Below are 23,021 nucleotides of genomic sequence, written 5' to 3' on the forward strand. Positions count from 1 at the left end.
TTTCAATTTAGAGTCTGCGGTCGGCCCTGATTCTGAGGCTGAGACAGAACTTACAGAAGCTTCAGGACACCGCTACTCTAAGTCAGCATTCCTGGCCGGCCTTTCGACACTTGCCCTGCTGAGCGAGGGCTCGACGACGATCCCGTGAGCACGGCTCGTGCGCCTACGTCTCGCCATCTGTTCGTTCTTGTTTCCAATACTTTCTCGATTGCTCGCGGCCTGCGTGATGTTGGAAATAATTCAGCATTGGTACAAGCCTGAGCGAGGCGTTGCAGATTTACCGATCAAGTCGGCCTGACGAACCGGTTCAGGCACCCTCCCGCTTACGCAACACGCGAGGACGAGCCTGACGCAGGTTTGCAGTGAGATCATGTGCCCCGGAGATACGAATATTGGATTCGAAGCGTTGCGAGCAGGAGAGGTGAGAACCGCCTGTACTCAATGTTTTGGTACGTCTTTGCGTTCGAGTTTGCCTGAAGGGATTATCGAAGCACGACTTACCGCTCCCCAACATTCGTCCAATGTGCCCGAATAGATCGGAGCTTTCGACAAACCTGGCAGGCCGATCCAATCTCCACGCTCTTGAAGGAGCTTTCGAGTCGCTGTCCGCATTCCTTTCTGCGACAACATGAACTCGTTGTCGACACCGAGGATTTGGCCGTCAAATGGGTTGACTGCGTGGATAGGATGATAGTCCTTGGCTATGGGCATAGTCGTTCGACTCCAGTCAGTTCATCAGCCGAATGTGCGATTAACATTGATGGCGAACCCATTCCAATGGTTGGTATGCCGGACTTTACTCCGAGACTGGTTGCACTGCCAGCTTGCCTGGGATGCCATCGACCGTTGCCATCAACCAGGAGAAGCTGTGGCAACTCCTCCCCGGATTTGCGCAAATCTTCGAGGAGCAAAAGATAGTGATCAACTTCTCGGAATGAGAGGTATGAAGCTACGTATGGGGTGGTAGCGAGCGAGATTTGGCGCGAGAAGGATCTGATCACCTGCAGGTCGGCGGACTCGAATATCTCCGATATGAGCGAGACACTCCCAAAGCTTTGGATAGGAAGCCATGAGATGTACCTTGAGTTCTGGAAACGATAGTATAGCCAAGACCGCGATCCCTTCCGACCCCGTCGAGTCACGGAAGGAGATGTCAAAGCCGGCGATCATTTGCAGGCCAGAAACCTCGAGCGAAGGTACAGAGGTCTGGTACACTGGGACACCGCACACGTCTTTGACTACTTCGACATGGTCAGATTGGTCGCAGCGGGTCGAGAAGGCCAGTAAGTAGTCCACAAAGATCGCGGATTTGGCTTGCAGCTCTTGCTCTCTGCGATGACAGGGTGAGCTACGAATACATCCACAAGCTAGATATTAGCTTACTGGGTCCACCGAGCCAGCGTATCGCTGTCGAGGGTTGTAGACATGTGAATGACATGGACGAAAGAACCTCATCCCGTGACTGTTGCTGGCAGCGAGTCCATCGTGTGGCAACCGCCCAATAGCTTCGATGAGGTCACGACAGTCGTGCGACTTCGTTTAGATCAGAGAGAAACACGTCCCAGAAAACTCGAAACCAGGAGGATAGGAAGTCCGATCGATCCGAACAAGCTCAGCAATCGATCCTTATCGACTAGGACTAGTATCTACGAAGCCGAGTGACAAGCGCGTTCTCTGATTCGTCAGCGGCAGTCTCATGACTCTCGTTCGTAGATCTCAGTCGCGCGCATGCACGATCGAAACTGATTCCATCGCCGCGGTCGAAAACACCTCGTTAAATCACAAAGCGTTTGAAATGCAATACTCGTATGTACAATATGTTCAGGCGTGCGCGAGTTAAACACCGGGAGAGAGGTGACCTCCGGTTGCTTTCGAGACATTGTAGCAAGTCGAAATGAGCGAGACGTGAGAGAACGCCTGTAAGGCAGCAAGTTCGCCGAGAGGTCAGTCACAATACCTCACAGAATCGACACGAGCTGGAATCAGACCGACCTGAGGGAAGTTTCCGAGGGGTTCTCCGCCTGTCGGATGCAGCATGGAGCACAATGTCAGTGAGGATGATCGCAGCGCTTCGAGCCCGCTTGTCTCGAGGTGATCGCACCTTTCGAGATCTCTTCCGAGAGCAGGTTGACGTGGTTCATGTAACCGATGAAATCTTCGAGGATCATGACAGCTTGGGCGAGGAGCGGCTTTTCGAATTCGCCAGCTCGAGCGAGAGCCTCGATAAGCCAGAGCGAGCACATTGAAAATGCTCCTTCCTCTGAATGAAGAAGAGACTGTCAGCATGCGATGAAGAAGCGACCGTGTTCGAGGAGGACCAGGCTCAAGCGAGCTGTCACCTTACCTCCACCACCCGTACCGTCATCAACCTTGTTCGTGTCGTAGCGGTAGACCAGATTGTTCTCGACTGTAGAGACCTCGTAAGTGCATTGAGCTTGTTTGGTCAGCGAGGAGACTCACAAAGACCATCTCTGTCCCTGGGTTTCATGATTGCTTTGATGGTCGACATCATGCGCGGATCGGAGGCGTGCGTAAAGAACGTGAGCGGCATAATGAGGACAGCTGAATCGAGGACGTCATGGTTCTCGTAGCTCTGCGAGTAGAAACCGAGCTCTTTGTTGCTGAATAAACCAATTTTCCGATATCAGCAGCAATTCAAGCGATGATTCATGGCTAGACTTACTATCCCTTGGTTTGGATCTCGTCGTAGAGTGTGTCACGAGTTTCGCGCCATTTCTGATAGTTCGGGCAAGGGAGCGAGCGCTTATCCGCCAACCTCAGGCCTCGGTCAATCGCGACCCATAACATCACCTTTCGGAAAGAGAAGCATATTGGTCAAAGATCGGATCACGATCTAGGTGTTCCAGTAGGCAAGCGTACCTTGGAGTAAAGGAAGTTCTGCTTCTCGCCCCGCACTTCCCAGATTGACAGATCGGGTTTCTGCCAGATTTCGCAGACATAGTCGACAATCTCTCGAATCAAGACCCTGGGACCCGGAATGTCAGCAAGCTTTCAGCTTTAAGTAACGATATGAGGTTGACGCACCAATTGTCGTAAGAGAGCGGACGCGAGAGTCGTTGAGCCATGTACTATTTGATCAGGATCAGCTCGAGCTCGCTCATTACTGGACGAGACGGACTCACGAGAGAATCGATGATCTCGCCATAGATGTCGAGTTGTAGGTGGTCCGCTGCGCCGTTACCGATTCGAACCGGTTTTTGCCCTACGAGGGATCGGTTTCGTAAGCCGACGGGTCAACGTGTCGGGCCCGAAGATAAAATGCACTGCCTACCTTTGTGGCCATCGAGGTGAGGCAATTCCATCTCGGGGATGTCCTTTCCGCCATGAATCGTGTACCTGCCAACAGCTATCTATCAGGGATCCTCCTATCTCTTGAGAAGGGCTGGTCCTTACATGATCTGGAGGCTTCCATCCTCGTTCTTGTTGCGCAAGATGCCACTGAGCCAATCGACGTACGCATCGGCTTCGTCGGTGAATCCCAACCGAAGTAAAGCGTAGACAGTGAATGCAGAGTCTCGCAACCACGAGTATCGATAATCCCACTGTCGGCCCGCTCCGTTGAGGCTATCATTCCATAGACAGAGTCAGCGACGGTCGAAGGGCTATTGTCAGGCGCTGGAGACTAGGCGAAAGGAAAAGGAAAAGTACTCTTCGGGCAGCGAAAACGTTGGAGCAGCGACGATAGCTCCGGTCGGGGCAAAGGTGAGAAGCTGCCGATGTCATCAAAAATATCAGATCGTTACAAGCCTGCAGGTACAGATTAGGGGATACACTAACTTTGAGCGCCAAAGCGGATCGCTGGACGATTTCTCGCCACCTTCCGCGGTAGGTACACTGAGACAACCAGCTGAGCCAATAGCGCATGGTCTCTTTGTGAAGCTGTTCAAAGAGAGCGGCACTCAGAGGAGGGTCGGCAGCCGAGGTAGCTTGGTTCACGCCAGCACGGTCGCTGTGATCAGGAATACCTGCGAATGCCACAACCTTAGTCAGATACTGCCAGCGAAATGTCCTGTATCGCAGGAAACAGCTCACAATCAACCTCAGCACCAGTGCCCGAGGTCTCGGGCTTTGGCGGTTCTCGAAGGGCAAAATGGATCGATTGGCCTTCTTCGAGAGTGACCTTGAGGGAGACGCCGAGGCCTTTGTGTCCGCGCTCGCTCAGATCGAGGTAGTCGACTTCGACTTGCGGATGAGCTTGTCCATGGAGTGGATGGTCGCCCTCGTCCGTGAGCCAACGGAGGTCAAGGTCGAGATGCTCCGGGCAGGTGAACGTCGCCGTGTTATTGGCATGATCGATCTTGGTCTCGTGAGACGCGCGAGCGTAATCGAACGCCGGCGCGCATTCCTGCCAAAAGCGTGCGCGACGGTCAGCATTGGACTAGCAACCGTGAGCAAAGGCTTCGACGCACAATCTCGTACGTGATATTGCCTCGGATCGTCGTGACTGAACGGCAGAGCCAGGGAAGGAAGGTTTTGTCTGTCTTGTCGGAAGGGAGAGGCATCCAGTCTGCGAGATCCTTCATTTAGTCAGCCTCGAGACTTGAGGACCTAGTCATGAATGCGTAGAGCTTGCCATCGATCTGTCCGACACCCTGGTCCGAAAGCAGCTTGGTAGTGAGAATGTTGGTCGAAGGAATGTACTGCTGCTTGCTGCTCGTCCTGTTGGTGGTCCTGATTGAAAAGTGTCCACCATGATTCTTATCAAGGATCCTGGCAAAGACTGAAGGCGAGTCAAAGTGCGGCAGGCAGAGGGACGACACTGTGCCGCTGATTGAAACCAGCGCAGCAGTGCGCATGTTGCCGATCAACCCATGGTCTTCCAAGTTTGTGTAGCCCGACGGATAGGCGTCGCCTCTGTGCTCAGACATCACCGTCAGAGGAGGGTCAGGTGATCAATTTGCTCGGCTTGCGGGCCCGTCGTGGTGGGGGCAGCGATGGAACGAGAGGCAGGCGCTCACCCGCTGCGGTTGGGTTTGATCGTCATCTTCTGCGTCGGGATAGGTGTGCGTGTGCTCGCTGTAGCTAGGCAAGGGGTATTTGTAGCTGGTGATTGGGCGAGCGTAGGTAGCTTCGGCTAATCTTCGAATTGACGTAGTCGAATCTGAACCCCTTTCACCAGTATTTCAAGAGACCTAAAATTCCTCAATTCGAGCTTAGTCTGATGCGTAAGAGCTGAGATCCTTCTCACCACGAATTCCTGGAGAGGAGAGGGATTCTAGCGACTTCAAACAGGGGCTCAAATGGGCTGCTTCCTCTATCTGCCTTTCCTCCGCACCCCACTCTGCCGCTCTTGGGCTTGACGAATCGTCATCTACACGCTCGATCATCGTTCCGACGATCGAAGAGACCAAGTCTCCGCCAACTTTCGCCAACTCGCGTTTGACTCGCAAAATCACAAAATCAATGCCTTCTATCACGCTCCGCACCTATGCCGACCGGGCTGCTGCTCACCCGATACCAGTCGCGAAGCAACTGCTCGAATGTATGGATCGCAAGAAGACCAACCTGTGCGTCTCGGTCGACGTGACGAAAAAGGCCGATTTGCTCAGGATCGCAAACGCTTCCGGACCTTACTGCTGCTGCATCAAGGTCAGTATCAGGCCAAAATTTTGACTGGCCTGTGTGTGTGGAAAGACTTGCTTTGCCTGACAAAAAACCCTTGGCTCGGAGAAAAGACTCACATCGATATTGTCGAGGATTTCGACCAAGACCTCGTCGCACAGCTTCAAGCGATCGCCGAGAAGCATGACTTTGTCATCTGGGAGGACCGCAAGTTCGCTGACATTGGTGAGGGTCGACATCCTGTTCTCGCTGTGCGCTGGGCACCAGGAAAAGAGGCTCGGGTACTGACTCGGTAGGTGCGGTTGGTGTCCAAAGGCAACACGGTTCGACTCCAGTACTCTTCCGGAATCTACAAGATCGCGCAATGGTCCCATCTCACGAACGCACACCTGATTCCCGGAGATGGCATCTTGACCGGACTCTCATCAGTTGGAGAACCCCTCGGACGAGGTCTACTCCTTCTCGCCGAAATGTCTGCCGCAGGAAACCTCGCGACGGGAGAGTACACCGCCAAGAACGTCGCTGCCGCTCGACGATACCCGAAATTCGTCATGGGTTTCGTTGCCATGAAGCGAGTCGACGAACTCGAGGCGACTGCAGGAGGAGTCGCGCCGGGAGACGGAGAAGACTTTGTCATCATGACCCCGGGAGTCGGACTCGACTCGAAGGGTGATGGGATGGGTCAGCAGTACAGGACTCCCGATGAGGTGATCAGGGAGAGCGGATGCGATGTCATCATTGTTGGACGCGGAATCTATGGCGGCGGCTCGGGACGACCGGACGACGAGATTGTCGAGCAGTGCAAACGCTACCGGGAAGCCGGCTGGACCGCGTACGAGCAGAGGTTGAAACAGTAGGACAACTTGGATTTCGCTGAAAAGATTATCTACACGACACAGAATCAGAATTTGACTTCTTAAAGTTCACCACCGTTCTTCTGGTTGACAAGAACGTAGCTGTTATGCGAGAACTATGAGTCAGTGGAAAACGCTTCGGGACAGATAGCCTTGCGTAACGAACCGGTAGCGAGCCTTGCTGGCATGCATGTCGACGACGGCCTGGTTGACGTCCTCGAGCGGGCGCTTGACGATCCACGGCTTGATCTGCTTCTCTGCCGCAAAGTCGAGCATCTCGCGAATCGTCTTGGGACTGCCGATGGCACTGCCACCAAGGAAGACACCGTTCATGATGAAGGGGAAAGCGGGGAGCTCGGGGAGAGGCTTCTCGGGAGCACCAACAAGGACGAGCTTGCCGTGGGGGCGCAAGAGGGAGAGGTAGCCGAGGATGGGCATCTCAGTGTCGTTAGTCGTGCAGATGATCAAGTCGAGCGAGCGCTTGTACGGAGCAAAGTCGTCCTCCTTGCCAGAGTGAGTCGCGATGAAGCGGGACGCTCCCATCTTCTCAGCATCTTCCTTCTTTGACTCGGAGTGCGAAATGGCGGTGACGTTTGCTCCCAACGCCTTGGCGAAGAGAAGACCAAAGTGGCCGAGACCGCCTGAGTGCAACAAGGCATTAGCACGCAACAGGGTCGCAGAGACAGCATTTGAGGCTCAAGCGCACCGATTCCAATGATTCCGACGTCCTTGGCCTCCTTACCGGCTCCGTGCTGGACGAGAGGAGAGTAGGTGGTGACACCACCGCACAAAAGGGGGGCGGCCGCAGCCGGGTCAAGACCGTCCGGGATCTTGAAGGTGAAGTGCGAAGGTCCACGCCAGTTGTTGCTGTAGCCTCCGAACGATTGGTAGCCTTTGCTCTTCTCTTGACGCTTGTACTCTCCGGCATAAGTTCCGGTCTGCGTGAAAGAAGAGGGGTGAGCCAACCAGCGTTGAGGATTTAGGGGCAGTAGGTTTTGGGGCGTACTTGACCAGCAGCACAGTGGGGTTCGAGGTGAGCCTTGCATTCGTCACACTCGAGGCAGGAGTCGCTTTGAGCACCAACACCGGCCCAGTCTCCGACTTTGAGGTGCTTGACCTCGGATCCGACTCGGAGAACCTTGCCGACAATCTGAAACATATCGCGGGTCAGCTCAAACTGTAACTCGACGAAGCTAGGATGTGAAGCTGACTTCGTGGCCGACAACTTGAGGGTAGGGAACGTCTCCCCAACCTGGAAAGGTTTCGTCGAAGCGTTCGGTCAGCACGTTCAGAGCACATCAGCAAATAGGTGACTCGCTTGGAATTCACTCACCTCCGGACATGGTGTGCAAGTCAGATGCGCAGATACCGGCATAGTAGATTTTGATGTCGACATCGTCGTCACAGAACGGCTTGATCTTGTCACTGTAATCGATGAACTTGAGGTTGCCCTTGATCGAATCCTTGCCCATGGCAGCCCATCCTTCGAATTTGTAATCGGTCTCGGACATGTTGAATTGCTTGTAACTTTGAGGGGTAGTACGTAAGAGAGGAGAGAGAGGATCGAGGGGAAGGTGAGATTGAACGTGTGACGCATTTCTGAAATTCTCCGACTCCGAGCTCGAGAACCTCCACATCAAGGAAGTGGAGGTTCTCCGAGGCGATCGTCGATTCAAATCGAATATTATGACTCGTCCACTCTTGAACGTCGCCCACGCTGCTTGGTCAGCCCAAACCGCGTGTATAGCGTCCATGTCGAGTCAAGACCGAAGCTTGTCGATTTCAGTGTTTTGCCCGAGTCGAGCTTAACTTTTGCCGCATTTCACAATCCGTTCACACTACATTTACTATGCGAATCATGACATCAGCTGGTTCGGTCGCAGGAGTACAGTAGCAAGAACTCACTGCGATCAATCAAAAGCTACGCTGCGGCGGTAGTGTTAGTATGATGGTGACTGAATCGGGTGGTAGCGCATATGCATTGTGTGAGGCTCGTATGGGTTCTCATGAGGGTCTTAGCTTGACGAGATCTAGACTGGAAGCTGTCGTAGTAGATTGCTCCACTACCACTGGAAGCCTTGTCTGAAGAAGCAAGAGAGGTCCCAAGAGCGCGTCCTTTTAAGCGCTATAAGAGTCTGAGACAGACAAAAGGAACCGGGATGTTCGGGACCGACGACTCGTAGACGTCGACGTTGCTTAAGCTTCCCTCTCATATTGACGACTCGACTGCGATTGCTCTTGCGCTTTTTGCTAGCGAATTGTACGACATTAATATGAACATGCACTTATCGCGGATTCTCCGGACAGCGATCCATCGCTGAGATCGCTCGACAACGATAGAACTATATCTGGCGAGATGGATGGCTTCCTGAAAGCTCTTGTCGTGATACTCCAAAGCCTTAGGTATAACCCTCTCGAGACTGTGCCGACGGAAACAAACGCGATTGAATCACCGGGGGAAATCCCAATCTGCGGGACATGCCGCCGGTCGCTCGCCGGTCGCTCGCAGACCACCCGCAGTGGACCGGCGGACGACTTTTTGCAGATCGTGCAACTAACCAATAGCGGTTGACCGGCGCCCGATCTGCGAAAAAGTCGCTCGCTGGTCTTCGGCGCCAATCTGCGAGCGACAACTTGCCGGTCATGCGCAGTTCGTCTGCGGGATTTTGTGCGGCTCGTTCGCCGGTCGCTTGCGGGTTATCTGCGAGGATTCTCGCAGATCGGTCGCCGGTTGCTCGCAGGTCATCTGCGAAATTCTCGCCGGTCGGTCGCAGGTCGATTGCAGGTCGGTCGCAGGTCGCTCGCAGGTCGCGCGCCGGTCGCTTACGGATCGGGCTCAGGGGTAAAGGGCCGCTCGGATCGCTTTCGGTTTACGCTCGCTGCTCGCTTCGCCCGCTTGCATTCGCAGCCAAATCAATCCGTAGAATACAGCAAGAAAGCATACATTGCATGCATGCAGGAAGCTACAATGACCAGAATCATTCGAAATCTCCTAAGTTCAAGGATAGCTGCAAGCAGGACAAGGTATCAGCCCGTGGGTGCGAATCGTGGAAACACCACTCACGCTCGACTTGCTCAGACTTCTTGCCTTCGAATGCTGTTGCAAGCGGCCAGTGGAGGCGTCAGTCTCGAATTCGTGCAAAAGATGGTGAAGCTGAACAAAACATGCTTACCGATTTGATCGAGATTGAGTCAATACGATGCGGTCACTCATCCGAGCTCGAAGTCAAGACGCAAGCCGAAACCAGAACCCAAGCAAGCGATAGCCAGAACCCAAGCGCGCAAGCAGCCGAGGCAACAGAGCGTCTGAGCAATTCATAGAGTCCATTCATAAGCCGTTCTCGTCGCAACTGCATAGAGGGGAGCCGGACCAGAGCTTACAAGCTATAGCAAGACAGACGGATCTGTTCCGACGAGGACATTGATCAGTATTCCTCTCAGCTGCGCTGTCGATTTCAAGGTCTAAAAAGTTCACCTTGAGAGCCACGCTCGATTGTAAAAGCAGAGAGCTGTCGGCAGAACCAGACCGGTCTCAGTGCCGATGTTTAGGAACTGGAAGAAGCAGTCACTCACGGGGAGCAGCAGCGTACGAGAAACAGAGTAAGCTGCAGCTGGAAAACAAGCGTCAGACTTTGTTATCCAACACCGCGATGAGGTACGCGAGAGGTATTTACCGAGAGGAAGAGAGCTGTGGCATGACAGTGAGCGGCCGAGCACGTTGGATCAGTAATGGGAACCAACACTTCGAAGTAGACTCATAAAGCAGAGCCAGCGGGATGGTATGTGGACAGGGGAGAAAGGGCGAGAGCGAGAACGATGACGAGAAGGAGAGGGAGAAGGAGAAGGAGGAGAAGGAGGAGAAGGAGGAGAAGGAGGAGGAAAGTTGGCGTGAACAGTCGCTGTGAACGCGAGAAACTCAGTTGCGAGCGGTGGGGGGTACTCGAGGAATAGAAGCAGTAGTGGGTGCATGAAATGGAGATGAAAGGTTCGGGGAAGATCGAGGAGAATGAGAAGAGTAAAGAGGAGATTGAGGATCAAGATGAACACGCGGCAGTGAGCTCAGAGTGCGAGGCAAGCTCACAGGAGAGAGCTATTGAGGTCGTGCGGAGGTAGGTAAGAAGTTGAATGTGGAAGATTCCGAGAGCAGACGAAAGAAGCGGCGAAGCAAAGTGCGGTGCGACCGCGGGCGAGCGGGTGAAGAAGAGATTTACGAAGCTTACCGCAAAAAAGCGTATTGTAGAGCTTGAACGCAGCAAGAGCACCTGTCAGTGATGGTCGACTCTCGAGAAAGAGGGAGAAAAACCGGACGGGCGAGATGGAGAAGGATCCTCTGGTGATGCCGGGGCTTTCGAGCACTATAACGTCGTGATCGCTACCGGAGGACGCGCGTGAGTTCAGGTCAGCAAGATTAGGTGCTGTCAGTAGATAGGCACGAGCAGCACTTCACTGAGGGGGACGATCTCAGCAGCAATCAAAGCTCGGGGCGATTTGTAATGGGCGGAGGGCTGATGCGATTCGAGCACGTATGCCTGGTGGCAGACCGTCAGTAAAGCGCAGTGCCAATCGGCCAGTGGTTGAAAATCGTTCCGGATCGAAATCACGCGCATCCGGAGGAAGACAACGACAAGAGTTAGTGCAGCTCAGTGCTCCAAGCCGAGTATAGCTGACCATCGAGGGACACTGGCGCTAGTCAAGCGATGTGTCTCGCAATGACTGGAGAAAGATGGCAAGAAGGGGAAGATGGAGAGAAGAGAGCATGCCCCGGCTGCTACAGGAGGTAGCCATTGAGAACTTTCGCGCGCGCTCGCGTCCACGTCACGGTTTCCGTGCTCGAACCCATGGTGATCAGATGACCGCGCGCTCAGCTCTTCTCCTTCAACATCGCGCTGCTTCACCTCCTTCGACCACGCACTGTTAACATCTCGAAGTCATGTCATCGAGTCTGGCGCCTTCGAAACACAAGTCCCGTGCAATTCTCGCCAACAACGTAGAAAGGCTTCTGAACAGCAGCGAAACCCTCCTCGGAGGTCAACAGGAAATGTTCAATCGCCTCGACAACGACGACAACAGGCTGAACGAGCTCAGCCAGACAGTAGGTGAGCTGAGTGCGAACCGCGCGCAGGGTTCCGAGTCCTCCGGCCCTCGATCTCGTCCTTTTCAGTTGGTGATTCTCCCTGCTGGTGACAACTGTCTGCGGAACGCCTTGCTGTCCAGTCACGGGTTTCTGCGTTTTCCACATCCATATTTTCTGCATGTACACAGGACTCGCTTTTTACGCTCCGTTTGGATCTTCGGCATGCAAGTTGATCGCTCGGAGAGAGACTATGAGGCGGAACGGTCCACGGGGGCACAGGCTGAGCGATCAACTTGCGTGCCGAAGATCCAAACGGAGCGTAAAAAGCGAGACTCAGGTATTGCAGAATGTTTGTCGCGAAACTCACTGTGCGCGCAGGAAGTTGAGGAGGAAAGCCGATCGACTTGATGTGGCGATACGGAATCAGCATGATTAGATTTGGATTAAAAATGAGGATTTGTGAAATTTCTAATCGAGACATGATCAATTTCAACGCATCAAGGATTTCGAATTTTTGATTCCTCTCTCCTTCAATTAGACTTTGTGATCAAGTTTTCCTAAATAGGGGCTTCTAATAAAACTGATGAACTAGCTCTAGTCAAATTGAATGCTCCTATTATTCGGCCTTGGACTCAAAATGTCGAGGAGCACATCTCTTCTCCCTTTGTCATTGAGCTCACAGGCTTGCAGTGGCATTAGCTGAAGCTTTTGGACGACATGCCCCTACGAGGACAGCGATCAAGCAGAGAATAAACAGTTGCTGTTGCGGCGGAAAAGCTCGCCGGTCCACCGCCGATGACCTGCGCGAGTGACCGGCAGGCGATCGGCAAAAAAATGTTGTGCACAGATGATCAGCGAGCGACCTGCAGGCCAATCCACCGCGGGGTGCGTGTGACAAGATGATCCGCGCATAACCGGCGGTGAAGCTGCGGTTGATGTCGCGCGCAGATCGCCTTCCAGTTGACCGGCGAGCGACTGGCGGATTTCTCGCAGATCGGGATTTCCCCCGGTGGAATCGTCCTTGTGGGAACTCGCGGCGTTGAGGAATCACTACCTCGCGAGTGTGTCTGGCCTCCCCACTGTCTTTGGTGAAGTCATGAACAAGCAATCGTACGCGATGGAGGACTTTCTCGACCACTCTTATGGCACTGTGAGTTTTCCCGAATCTCCTACCCAGGTTGCATACGTTGCTAACGTCTGCCTCGAAACCCTGCCAGATGCTCGAGACTGAATTCGCCCGCAAGATTGTGAACCGACCACCTGCGCTTGCTCCGATTCCCGAGCGACAACCCATCGGAGACTCGTTCTTTCCTCTTGCAGACGGATCGATGGATCACATTCGTCCGAAAAAGAAAAAGACTGAAGCAGAACCGCTGTTTACGGACGACGGCGAGAGGATCGAGAAAAAGGACGATGAAGACGAAGAGGAAGAGCTGGAACCGGTCGATATCGTGGCTAGATTGTGGTCCTTTTAAGCTGCAATCGCACGCGTTCGGTACTCTGTGTTGCACTTGCGCACTATGTGAGAGTCTGAGCGTCTCATATTCGTCCAATTTTATTATTCGACTGCATCTCGGAGGCTTGGTTTCGACAAATTCTGTTTGAGACTTGATGAGCAGGTGTATTCTGGCTCCACGACATGGCAATGCACCCATAGAGCTTGGCCATGTGCTTGTATATACGCTAAACTAGACTGGTTTTTCGAAAGCCCGCGTAGCTCAATGGAAGAGCGCCAGACTTTTACGGCTAATCCCTGTAGGGATCTGGATGTTGCGGGTTCGAGCCCCGCCGTGGGCTGAACGAGTGTTCGGCTCAAAATTTTACCTTTTTTTGGCCCCGTGACATGCGTCCTCTCAAGGAAGGCAAAGTTCATTCTCGTGTGCGCGTTCACGCTGGAATGTAAATTACGTTGGCCTCGCTCGCTAGCTCGACCGCCTTGCTGCGCGAGTACCTTGTAGTCCTGGAAATCGACATTACAAAAACTCGCTGCAGCTCCTGTCTCGAATTGTCACCGGTCGAGCTTCCTCTCGATGAGCTCAAGCCACACTCGCGCGGTGTACAGAACGATGTAGCCATACTGAGAAGAAGGCTGACGCTCGCACATTCGTCGTTGACTCAGCTGTATAAATGAAAGACTTCAATTTCGGCGCTCGGCAAGCTCAGAATGCGCCTCTGTCGGCTCACGACTGTGATTGCGCCAGTACAGGGAGGGTGAGAGGTCTGCGGGAATCATGCACGCTCGACCCTTGTGCGTGGCCATCGGACGATCGGTAGTTTCGGGAGAAACTCGAGTCTTTATGAACCTTGTGAGGGTGACCTCGCCTAACCTATAGTACGCTTGACGCGGCTCTCGTTTTGGACAGTCTGGTGTGTCGGTCCACCCGCTAGCAGTCAAGCTGGAGAGACGCATGCGGGTCGACCTAGTGGTGTCGGCTGGCTGGGCTGTACTGGCTGGTCCAGCGGCACGACTGCGCAAGGTGCATAGACCGCTGGTGCACTGTCCCAGAGGACTGTGCCTATGTACCAAAAAGATGATCAAGTTACACAAAAAGCTGCTTAGAATCGGAAGAGCGCCAGACTTTTACGGCTAAACCCCTGTGGGATCTGGATGTTGCGGGCTCGAGCCCCGCCGTGGGCTTTTGCCTCTCTTCTTTTCTTTTTCCTTTCGGCTTCTTTCCTCAATCGGAAGAGCGCCAGACTTTTACGGATATTCCGTCGGGATCTGGATGTTGCGGGTTCGAGCCCCGCCATGGGCTTTTGCCTTTTCTTTTTTTTTCTTCTTTTTTCATTCGGCTTCTTTCCGACAGAACTCTCGATTATCCACCAATCTCTGTCCTCTCACTGTCATTCGATGATTGCAAGGTCTTTCTTGAAGATAGCGAGCTTGAGCGAGTATGGAATCGGGACTCGGCAAGGATGGGAATTGGACGCCGTGATTACAACACAGAAAGACAGTACAAAGAATGATACGTGCAGAGGAATGAACAGAGAAAGGAAGACAAATGGTACCAGGCGAGTTGGAAAACCTTTAGCCTATTGAAGAGGTTCCGAACTTGAACTGAGGCGGTTCAGGTGAATGTAACAATCCGTACCATACCTTGAAAAAGGAGAAAACATTCGAAAGTAGTCAGGTCAAGGGACTCTCTCGACACGGAAATAGAATTCAGAGAATCGAAGAACTCACCCTTCCATCGAGATGAGCTTGAGGTTGCCTCCAAAGTATTGAGCGTACAAACGAGCGATTGGCAAACCGTAACCTGATTCTCAGTATAATCAGTGAGCCAATTCTGGAACATGCACAGTCTCGCAAGGCTGGGAGCAGAGACGGACCGAATCCTGCCATCGGGGCTTTAAAGTCGGTACCTTGGAAATCTTGGTCGAGGTTCTCCGGATTCGCCGTAGTGTACCTGATAAAAAAAAACGCCGAGATGAGACTTTTGGGTGGACGAGAGAGTGTACGGAACAAGGCTCACATGAAGGTCCAGACGAGCGGCAACGCCGACCTGGGGATTCCACCACCCTCGTCTGAAATCTTGATCGTAATGTCCTCGTGACCTTCCGCAACGATCACTTTGACCGGTGGATAGTTCTCACAGTCGACTCCGTGAGTCTCAACGACCGCACGCAGCGAGTTCTTGAGCACTTCAAACAGGACGTGGTTCTGCGGGTCCAAACATCGAGAGGCAAATCATCAGGAAGAGATCAGGAGCTGAACGGGCGGAAGCACTAAAGGAAGATTTGAGGGACTGACCAGGTGACTCGGCACATACATAAAGTCGAGGTCTTTCGGACAGATGAGTTGCACAGGAGGTCCTTTGAACAGTCCGTAATGCTCCTCGCAGACATAGGTCGCGTTCTCGATCGCTTCTCGCGCAATCTGATGGACATTCGTTTTCGTGCAAATAATTCCGACTGACACACGGGGGGAACAAGGTCGTGTCAGCGAGCGGGCAGAGCGTGTTTGCCGAGTATCGATCCGAACGCACCGTAATCCTGTATCGCGAGAAGAGCGAGTGAGTCTCGAGAATGCCGAGGCTGTTATGTAAAGGCGTATTCCGACGTACCTCGTGTGGTTCAAGTCTGTTGAGAGCAATGTGCTGACCGATCAAAACTCGAATACCTGGGTTTCTCGAGACAAAAGTCATTGGTTAGCGCAGCCGTGGTTACTCGGCGAGCAGCTGGACGAACCTATCCGTGACATGTAAAATCGGTCGAGGAATGTTTGGATCGACCGATCGATGTGAGGCGCCTTGATTTCCTTCTTGAATTCGAGGATACCCTGTGCCATCGTCGTCACGACCGGGTCGTGTCGTCGCTTGATGTTGGACAAAACCCGCGTGAACCGCTCATTGTAATCGTGCACTTCAGGAGGCCAATCGAGGCTCGCATCAGGATTCGTATAGTACCTGCGCTCAAGCGAGCCGAACGCGATAGTCAGCTTTCCAAAGCCAGAAACGATTCTTGGCGGAGGCTTGAGAGAACTGACCGATGCGCGAGTGCTAGTTTTGTTCGACCGTGCTTGCTCTTGAGTTGATTCGGCCTTGGCTTCATGTGCTCAGGCAAAGAAGGGTTCGGTTTCGCTTCTGGCAACGCGAGGGTATCGTTCGATGCTCGACGCAATGCAGTTTCAATATCGCTCGGTAGTTCAGGTTTCCCAAAATTGACCAGTTCCTGTAAACCTCTCGAAAGTCGTTGAGCTTCCTCGAAAAGTCCCCGAACCCGGTCTCGAGAGCCCAACTGATGGAGGGGGTAACTGACCTCGAAACTCTCGGCGTACCACCGTTTGACTTTTTCGATACTGGGCATTTTGTTCAGGTTGTGGGGCAGTTCGTCGAGTTCTTTCACTCGATGCGCAAGTCGGATCGGCAATTCGGCTAGACACTCCCTCGTCAACTTGTCAGTCAAGAGCAATCAAAAGAGTTCTCAGGGACGGCAAGAAGTCATACCGGCCAAGAATTGAGATGCGCGCAAGAGAGTGCCCTAGTAGGAAGCCGACGCGAACCCAGGTTAGCCCCGTGCAGCTCGAACGAGAACCCTATCAAGTCATACCTGAGACGGGTTCTGGCCTGCAAAAACACAAAAGAGATGAGCACGAGTCGAGAACAGTGAGAGACTCTGAGGGGGAAGGGAAAGTGTCCGAGACGAACCAAACATGACCATCTGTCGAAGCGACACTCCCGTTTGTGGGAATGTAGCATAGTGTGCGATCTGTCGTCTCAGTCTGTTGTCATATGAACCACCATGGCGACGTCAAGTTTCGGAGCGCGGGGTTTTGGCGGATGATGAGACGGCAGGTTTAGTGGGGGAGACGACTTGCGCATGCAGCGTATTCCGAGAGAGGACGACTTACGCGTCTGTAAAGCTGAACACCATCTTGAGGTTGTCGGCGCTGCTGGCGTGACAGACCAACTCGAGCGAGGGGTACGAGAAAGACGACAAGCGACAAGTCTCGATGTACGAGTTGAATTCGGACGAGGCCGGCTGGCGCGCGAGATTGCCGTCGATCATTCTCTCCCGAAATACATTGTCGTTCGCGAGCTCTCTCCCTCTACACATTGTGACGTGCACATGCCAATTAGGGAAACCGGGATAAACTTGCATCGATAAAAACAAAAAACAAAGACTGTAGCAAGAAACGAAACGAGAACGACAACGATGCACTCGTCCAAAGAGCAGATGCGAGTGCTCATAGAACGTAGACAATCTGCAAACGAAGCCAAGGTTCATCAGCGTGGGTCGAACAGCGTCATGCGGGCAAAGTGTTGCGCTCACCTGGCTCGGACGGACAAAGAGCCCTTTTGTCGGTCCGGAAGGAGCAGCAGGCTCAGCAGATGCCGAGCGCCGTCGAGGGTGACGACTCGCTGTGGGTAACTGCAGCGAGTCCGCCCGCGATACTGCAGGCCGAGCAGCAGGATCTGGAGGAACAGGCAAAGGTGGAGCTGTCGAGGGAGCGGACGACGTCGCAGGTGTTGGAGGCGTAAGTGCAAAATACTCGACTACATTGACCCAGGTACGATCCAATCAGCGAATGATAAAACGCGAAGCTTGAGCTTCGGAAAAGGACTGTGCGAGCAAACTCACCATCCCCTTTCTTGCCATCGTTCCAGTCGAGTTTGTTCGCGTCTGAAGGGATCAGGTTCTCGCTGACCTCGACTCCGACCCATTGACCGGTCTCTCCGGTCAGGTTCCCGAGGTAGCGTACCATGGCTCGCATCCTGATAGGCCTGATGCCCTTGACTGTCACGATACACGGAATCCCGGACAGCAGCGATGTCCCCGGTGGTTTCGCTCGTGGTCTCGGGTTTGAACGGATCGTGCCCGACGCAGAAGTAGGCAGAGCAGGCACTGCCGGTACCGGCCGGGATCGTACCGCCGTTCCTGCGTTCGCTGTCGGTTCGCCTCGAGCACTGTTTGTCCTTGATCGAGGACTCGCTCGCGTCGCGGTCGCATCTCGCCGAGATGCAGTAGAGGCAGATGAATCGGGTTTCGTCGCGAGTGATCGAGAAGATGTCGAAGATTTGAGAGAGGCCAAGGAAGGTTGTTTCCGGACTTGCGAAGTGACCGTCCTCGTCGATGGCGTTCGAGCACGAGATGTCGGGTTGAGAGATGCACTCGGCGCAGGCCGAATAGGAGGAGGCGTTCTACCTTTTACCGTCGGACTCGGCGTCAGAGAGGGTTGCGTCCTCGCGCTACTCGGGGCCGTCGAGCGTGAAGCAACGGTCGATCTCGAGGCTGATGTTGAGAGTGAGCTTGTCCGGTCACGAGCAGAATTCGTGGTCGAAGCGGCGGAAGCCGTTCGCGCTCTCACACTCGGAGCCGTGGAAGGCGGAACGATCGAGCGGTTTGATGTGATCGTCCGACTCGAGGCTGAACGAGGTGTGGTCGAAGAGAATGGCGCACGAGCATTAGGACCCGCAGCATCGGGACGAGTCCTACGCACAGCAGGAGGTGCAGTCGAAGAAATGGCAGCAGCGGTCCGGGCTGTCGCGGCCGACCTGACCCCGCGCGGAATTGTCGAAGCTGTTGGAGCAGGGCCCGTGGAGGACACTTTTGGACCAGGGGTCGCAAGCGGTTTGCGCGCAACTGGATCAGCTAGTGTTGGCGTTCTTGTCGTCGAGAGAGGCGCTTGTGATCTTGTGACCTGGGTCAGTCTTTTTGGTGGGGACTTGCGGACCGCGACTGTTCGGTCACCAGCGAGAAGTTCGTTGGTTCCGACTTCGATCTCTGAGGAGTCGCCAATGGTATGAGCTCAGCGGGCCGCGAGGAGGCGATAAGAAGGACGCGACGTACCGTCTGCCAGTTCTTTGAGGCACCATGGCTCGAGCCGGTCAAAGCCACCCGCATCGCGAACCATCGTCCAGCGATTCTTGATGTAGCGCAACAGACCATTCCGCGCATCTTCAACATACATGCGTGCCTGCATCGCGTTGCGATATCTGGGTCAGCAGACTCAGCGACGAAGCGGGACCAAGCTAGTGACTCACATCGACCATGATCCCTTGTTCTCTGAGCAGTACTGATCCCACCAGTGCCTGGTACGCGTGCGGTGCGTTCTCCTCCTTGAGTTCGTCCTGGTGGAAGAGCTGAAGCAGGAGCCATTCTAGAACATCGGAACTGAATCCGACGCCATCGACAAGCTCGATGAAGCCTGGCGACGCGACGACCTCGGGCAATTGGTTCGCAATGACGACTGCGAGCCTCTCTTCGATCGCTTCGAGCATCGCCTCGACGTTCCTGGCCCAGCCAGACCGCTCGAGTTCGATTTTTTTACGCAGACGTCGGGTCTGGCGCGAGGTTTTCGCCACGGTGGCAGGCGAGATCGAGGCTTTCACTTTCGACACGAGATCCATCTGAGGTTCGTAGTCGAGAGTTCCGATGTATGGGGTCGGCCACATGTCTTCGAACCGCTCGAGCAGGAGGGGCAGAGTGGCGCGCACGAGCACGGAACTGCTCACGTCGGGAGCGTGCGCGAACTGGTAAATCCTGGGCACGCGTTGGGGCGTCACCATGGTCACGATCTTGACCTGTAGCTCTTCCTGCAACGTCGCCATCGAGAGGAATGCGGCACACCGCCAAGTTTCGAACACGGTCTCGAGGTTGAAGTTGCGGTTCGAGAAATCGAGGGTTCCGCTGTACATGTAGCCGAGCACGAACACGAGCGAAGGTGGAGTGAAGGGAGGCGAGGGCAGGGTGAACCGCGCGAGTTGAGAATCGGCAAACTCGCCGAGCAGGAGGGTTTCGAAGTATGGCGACCGAGACGCGAGGATGGCGCGGTGAGCCGAGAACGGGACCGAGACGGTGCCATCGTGAGCTTCGAGCACGATCTCGACGTCGGCAAAGAGCTTGCTGCGCCACGAGTAGAGCAGATCCTGCGGGGCGAGACGCGAGATGTTTAGTTCGGACCCAGGATTGATGCGATCTCCATCCTGAGAGGGCTCACCTGCCTCAGCTTTGCGGTACCTTTGAGCTCGTCGTCGGATGCGGCGGCGCCTTCGTTGAATCCTTCGAGGACGACTGCGAACGCTTCTGCCTCTCTGCCTCCCGAGTAGAAATAGTCGAGCGAGGTTTCAAACACGTCGAGGTCGGTCGCTGCGAGGACGATGGGACGGATGCGGCAAGAGCTGTTGGACGATGAATGTGAGCTGTCGGAGGGTACGGGCGAGCAGGAGGAGGTCGAGGGAGGATCCAAGCACGGCGGGTGAGGGGTCCAAGTCCTCGACAGCGAAGTCGTCGAGTGCCCATGCAGGGAGCTGTCGGACTGTGCGAGACTGTGCGGGACGCCCATGAACCTTTGCTGCCAGTTGCCTGTCGCGGAGCATGACGACGGAGAGGGAATCTGAGCGACGGCGAGACGCGCGAGGGATGCGACAAGGGACGTACCGGTGGCGCGCGCGTACACGATGCATTTGTGGGCGTACACGACCTTGGTGCTGCCGTCGGCGACCCAGGCGACATCGCCAAAGCGCGTGTGGGCGTCGGTGCGCAGGCGTGCGAGGTCCCGGAGCCAGTCCTGCTCGGACTTGAGCCGGGCGGCGTCGACGCTGACCATGCGATGCCTGCGCGAGCTCGAGTGCGACCGGAACGAGCGAGGGTGCGGGGTGAGACTCGATGTTGAGCGATGAAACACGCGAGTGCAGCGCCTCGTCCGAATTTCTCTCTTTCTCTGTGCCTCGCCATGTCGAAACTCAACGTGAGCCGCCTCGCCCTCGGAGCTCCAGCTCGAGTTATGCCCTGCTGAACCTGCACCCGCGACAGGTCCTCGTGTACGACGGCTCGGGTGTGTCGTCGTCCTCGCGCGATTACACGCTCCACTCGCTCCGCACGCTCCTCTCGCACCGGTACGACATCCAACTCGTCTCGCCCAAAACTCTCCGCGAAGAGCCCTGGACCGACACCTGCGCGCTCCTCGTCTTCCCGGGCGGGCGCGACCTGCCGTACCATTTCGACCTCTCGGGCAAGCCCAATCGCCGCATCCGCGAGTACGTCGCCGCAGGTGGCAAGTACCTCGGTATCTGCGCGGGCGCATACTACGCCTGCCGCGAGATCGAGTTCGAGAAGGGTACTCCCCTCGAGGTCGTAGGCGAGCGCGAACTCGCCTTCTTCCCAGGCCTCTGTCGCGGCACCACCTTCCCCGGCTTCGAGTACGCCACCGAGGCCGGCGCGCGTCAAGCAACCCTTGTCCTGCACCGCGAGGTGTGGCGCGATCACTGGTCCCAGTCGCCCGACGAGTGCGACATCTGGTACAACGGCGGCGGCTCGTTCGTGCTCGATATCAACCAGCCTCCTGCCGGCGTGCAGGTCCTCGCCGAATACGAAGAGACCGAACCGCGCCAGGTCGCAGGAGTACTCTGTGCGGTCGGACGAGGTCAAGCGCTCTTGTGGGCCGTGCATCCTGAACATCCGAGCGTCGATGACGATGTCGATCGACCTGCTCGGGACGACAAGGAACTACACCGGCTGAGCCTCGTCCGAGGGTCGCTCAGTCAGCTCGGTCTCGATGTCTCGGACGGACCGACACCCCTGCCGAAACTGTTGCCTCTCGTACTGGCCGCAGCCGATCCAGCGCTCGCCCAGCAGACCGCTGCTAGCATCGCCTCTCACGGCGAGGCGCTCTCGGACTCGACCGCAGGCCTCGTCGATCGCAACGACACCTTTGTCCTGCACCCCGCCTCCTCGTTCGACTCGCTTGTCCGTGCGGCTCGCGCTCGCAAAGGCACGGTCGAGCCGGAAGAGCTCCAGAAGGAGCACAAACTCGTCTGTGTCTACGACGAGCACCTACCGCCAGCTTCTTCGACGCCTCTGTTCAATGTTCCCCTCTACTTTTCAAAACTTGCTCAAGCGTCCCACGAACGCCCTTCTGTCGGTCAAGTCTTGCTGTACGGCGAGGTGGTCACGAGTACCCAGACGATGCTCGACAAGAACGACACCTTCCTGTCGGCGGTCCCTTCAGGTCTCGTCTGCCTCGCATCGCACCAGGTCGCGGGTCGAGGTCGAGGGGGCAACTCGTGGATCTCGCCCGCAGGCTGCCTTCAGTTCTCGCTCGTGTCCCGCATCGCGCTGTCGGAATCGTCTCGGATCGTGTTTGTGCAGTACCTGTTCGGACTCGCGGTCGTGCAAGCAGTGACGTCCCGAGCCGGATATGAAAAGCTTGGAGTTTGTTTGAAGTGGCCGAACGACCTCTACGCCGACATGGGCGAAGGGGATGGAATGGCGCGGTACAAGAAGATTGGCGGGATCCTCGTCAATTCGAGCTTTGCGAACGGCGAGTTCACGATCGTTACGGGTCAGTTTCTCCCTCTTTCTCTCTCTCTCTGCGCTCCGTATTTGTCTTCAACTGATCGCTGAACAATCCATTCTTCAGGCTGCGGGATCAACACGAGCAACCCGAAACCGACCACCTCGCTCAACGAGCTCGTCGAACTGCACAACCGACGACACGGCACGAACCTCGCCCCCTTCGGACCCGAAGAACTTCTCGCGCTCATCCTCGGTCAGTTTGACGGCATGTGGAACGCGTTTCAGGAGAAAGGGTTTGGTCCGTTTGTCGACGACTACCTCGAACGGTGGATCCATTCGTGAGAACTTTTTCCTTTGGGGTCGAGTGAGCGTACCTGACACTTGCTGCATTTCTTTCCGAAAAGGGATCAACGAGTCATGCTCGAGTCGACAGGTCAACTCGTACGGATTGTCGGGATCACTCCCGATCATGGACTCCTACGTACGGTCGCGATCAATGTTGATCGGAATGGCAACGAAGTGTTTGCGGGAGCAGCGGCGTTCACGGCCACGCCTCAATACATTGACTTGCAACCCGATGGGAACCGGTTCGACCTCATGAAAGGTATGTTGTACGCGCGTTGAGACATTATCCTGAAAATGTACATAGCCTAGAAATTTCAAATCAGGATAGCATAGCATCACGAGCGACTACATGGTAACCCAAGAGCAGCGCGCGAGAGAGAGAAAGCAAATGTCTTGGAAATTTCGCTTGATCGCAATCTTCGCGGGAA

General features: G+C 55.0%; 8 protein-coding genes across 8 annotated transcripts; 3 read left to right on the forward strand and 5 right to left on the reverse strand.

The window, feature by feature from the left end:
• Positions 1-163: 163 nt before the first annotated feature.
• Positions 164-1,427, reverse strand: JCM15063_003802 (endonuclease V; the record flags this gene model as incomplete). Its single annotated transcript, XM_076676846.1, has 6 exons — positions 164-219; positions 282-432; positions 502-701; positions 770-1,001; positions 1,081-1,330; positions 1,384-1,427. 6 exons carry the CDS (start codon positions 1,425-1,427, stop codon positions 164-166), a joined length of 933 nt encoding a protein of 310 aa, XP_076535828.1.
• A 409-nt stretch (positions 1,428-1,836) lies between these two features.
• On the reverse strand, positions 1,837-5,005 carry JCM15063_003803 (glycoside hydrolase family 15 protein; the record flags this gene model as incomplete). The annotated part of the gene is made up of 17 exons (XM_076676847.1): positions 1,837-1,917; positions 1,993-2,021; positions 2,102-2,260; positions 2,345-2,407; positions 2,461-2,621; positions 2,684-2,811; positions 2,881-2,986; positions 3,046-3,089; positions 3,144-3,223; positions 3,293-3,357; positions 3,415-3,585; positions 3,670-3,731; positions 3,799-3,986; positions 4,054-4,366; positions 4,431-4,528; positions 4,595-4,875; positions 4,980-5,005. The coding sequence occupies 17 exons, from the start codon at positions 5,003-5,005 to the stop codon at positions 1,837-1,839; spliced, it is 2,055 nt and encodes a 684-aa protein (XP_076535829.1).
• Positions 5,006-5,424: 419 nt separating this feature from the next.
• On the forward strand, positions 5,425-6,440 carry URA3 (orotidine-5'-phosphate decarboxylase; the record flags this gene model as incomplete). The annotated part of the gene is made up of 3 exons (XM_076676848.1): positions 5,425-5,610; positions 5,697-5,808; positions 5,899-6,440. 3 exons carry the CDS (start codon positions 5,425-5,427, stop codon positions 6,438-6,440), a joined length of 840 nt encoding a protein of 279 aa, XP_076535830.1.
• Positions 6,441-6,499: 59 nt separating this feature from the next.
• Positions 6,500-7,948, reverse strand: JCM15063_003805 (NAD(P)-dependent alcohol dehydrogenase; the record flags this gene model as incomplete). The annotated part of the gene is made up of 6 exons (XM_076676849.1): positions 6,500-6,539; positions 6,604-7,078; positions 7,144-7,375; positions 7,444-7,587; positions 7,649-7,689; positions 7,771-7,948. 6 exons carry the CDS (start codon positions 7,946-7,948, stop codon positions 6,500-6,502), a joined length of 1,110 nt encoding a protein of 369 aa, XP_076535831.1.
• A 4,410-nt stretch (positions 7,949-12,358) lies between these two features.
• Positions 12,359-12,986, forward strand: JCM15063_003806 (uncharacterized protein; the record flags this gene model as incomplete). The annotated part of the gene is made up of 3 exons (XM_076676850.1): positions 12,359-12,396; positions 12,505-12,661; positions 12,729-12,986. 3 exons carry the CDS (start codon positions 12,359-12,361, stop codon positions 12,984-12,986), a joined length of 453 nt encoding a protein of 150 aa, XP_076535832.1.
• Positions 12,987-14,544: 1,558 nt separating this feature from the next.
• Positions 14,545-16,884, reverse strand: JCM15063_003807 (PDK/BCKDK family protein kinase; the record flags this gene model as incomplete). The annotated part of the gene is made up of 14 exons (XM_076676851.1): positions 14,545-14,608; positions 14,696-14,768; positions 14,842-14,918; positions 14,985-15,172; positions 15,263-15,423; positions 15,498-15,504; positions 15,576-15,631; positions 15,700-15,917; positions 15,998-16,182; positions 16,270-16,385; positions 16,458-16,491; positions 16,561-16,577; positions 16,659-16,732; positions 16,862-16,884. 14 exons carry the CDS (start codon positions 16,882-16,884, stop codon positions 14,545-14,547), a joined length of 1,293 nt encoding a protein of 430 aa, XP_076535833.1.
• A 313-nt stretch (positions 16,885-17,197) lies between these two features.
• JCM15063_003808 (uncharacterized protein) lies at positions 17,198-20,560 on the reverse strand (the record flags this gene model as incomplete). Its single annotated transcript, XM_076676852.1, has 7 exons — positions 17,198-17,215; positions 17,284-17,507; positions 17,593-18,735; positions 18,802-18,928; positions 18,996-19,880; positions 19,952-20,316; positions 20,392-20,560. The coding sequence occupies 7 exons, from the start codon at positions 20,558-20,560 to the stop codon at positions 17,198-17,200; spliced, it is 2,931 nt and encodes a 976-aa protein (XP_076535834.1).
• Positions 20,561-20,686: 126 nt separating this feature from the next.
• BPL1 (biotin--[acetyl-CoA-carboxylase] ligase BPL1) lies at positions 20,687-22,872 on the forward strand (the record flags this gene model as incomplete). The annotated part of the gene is made up of 4 exons (XM_076676853.1): positions 20,687-20,701; positions 20,767-22,294; positions 22,373-22,586; positions 22,653-22,872. 4 exons carry the CDS (start codon positions 20,687-20,689, stop codon positions 22,870-22,872), a joined length of 1,977 nt encoding a protein of 658 aa, XP_076535835.1.
• Positions 22,873-23,021: the final 149 nt, after the last annotated feature.

This window comes from Sporobolomyces koalae (assembly GCF_050403365.1).
Source record: "Sporobolomyces koalae JCM15063 DNA, S_koalae_JCM15063T_v1_ctg6, whole genome shotgun sequence".
Classification (NCBI taxonomy): Eukaryota; Fungi; Basidiomycota; class Microbotryomycetes; order Sporidiobolales; family Sporidiobolaceae; genus Sporobolomyces; species Sporobolomyces koalae.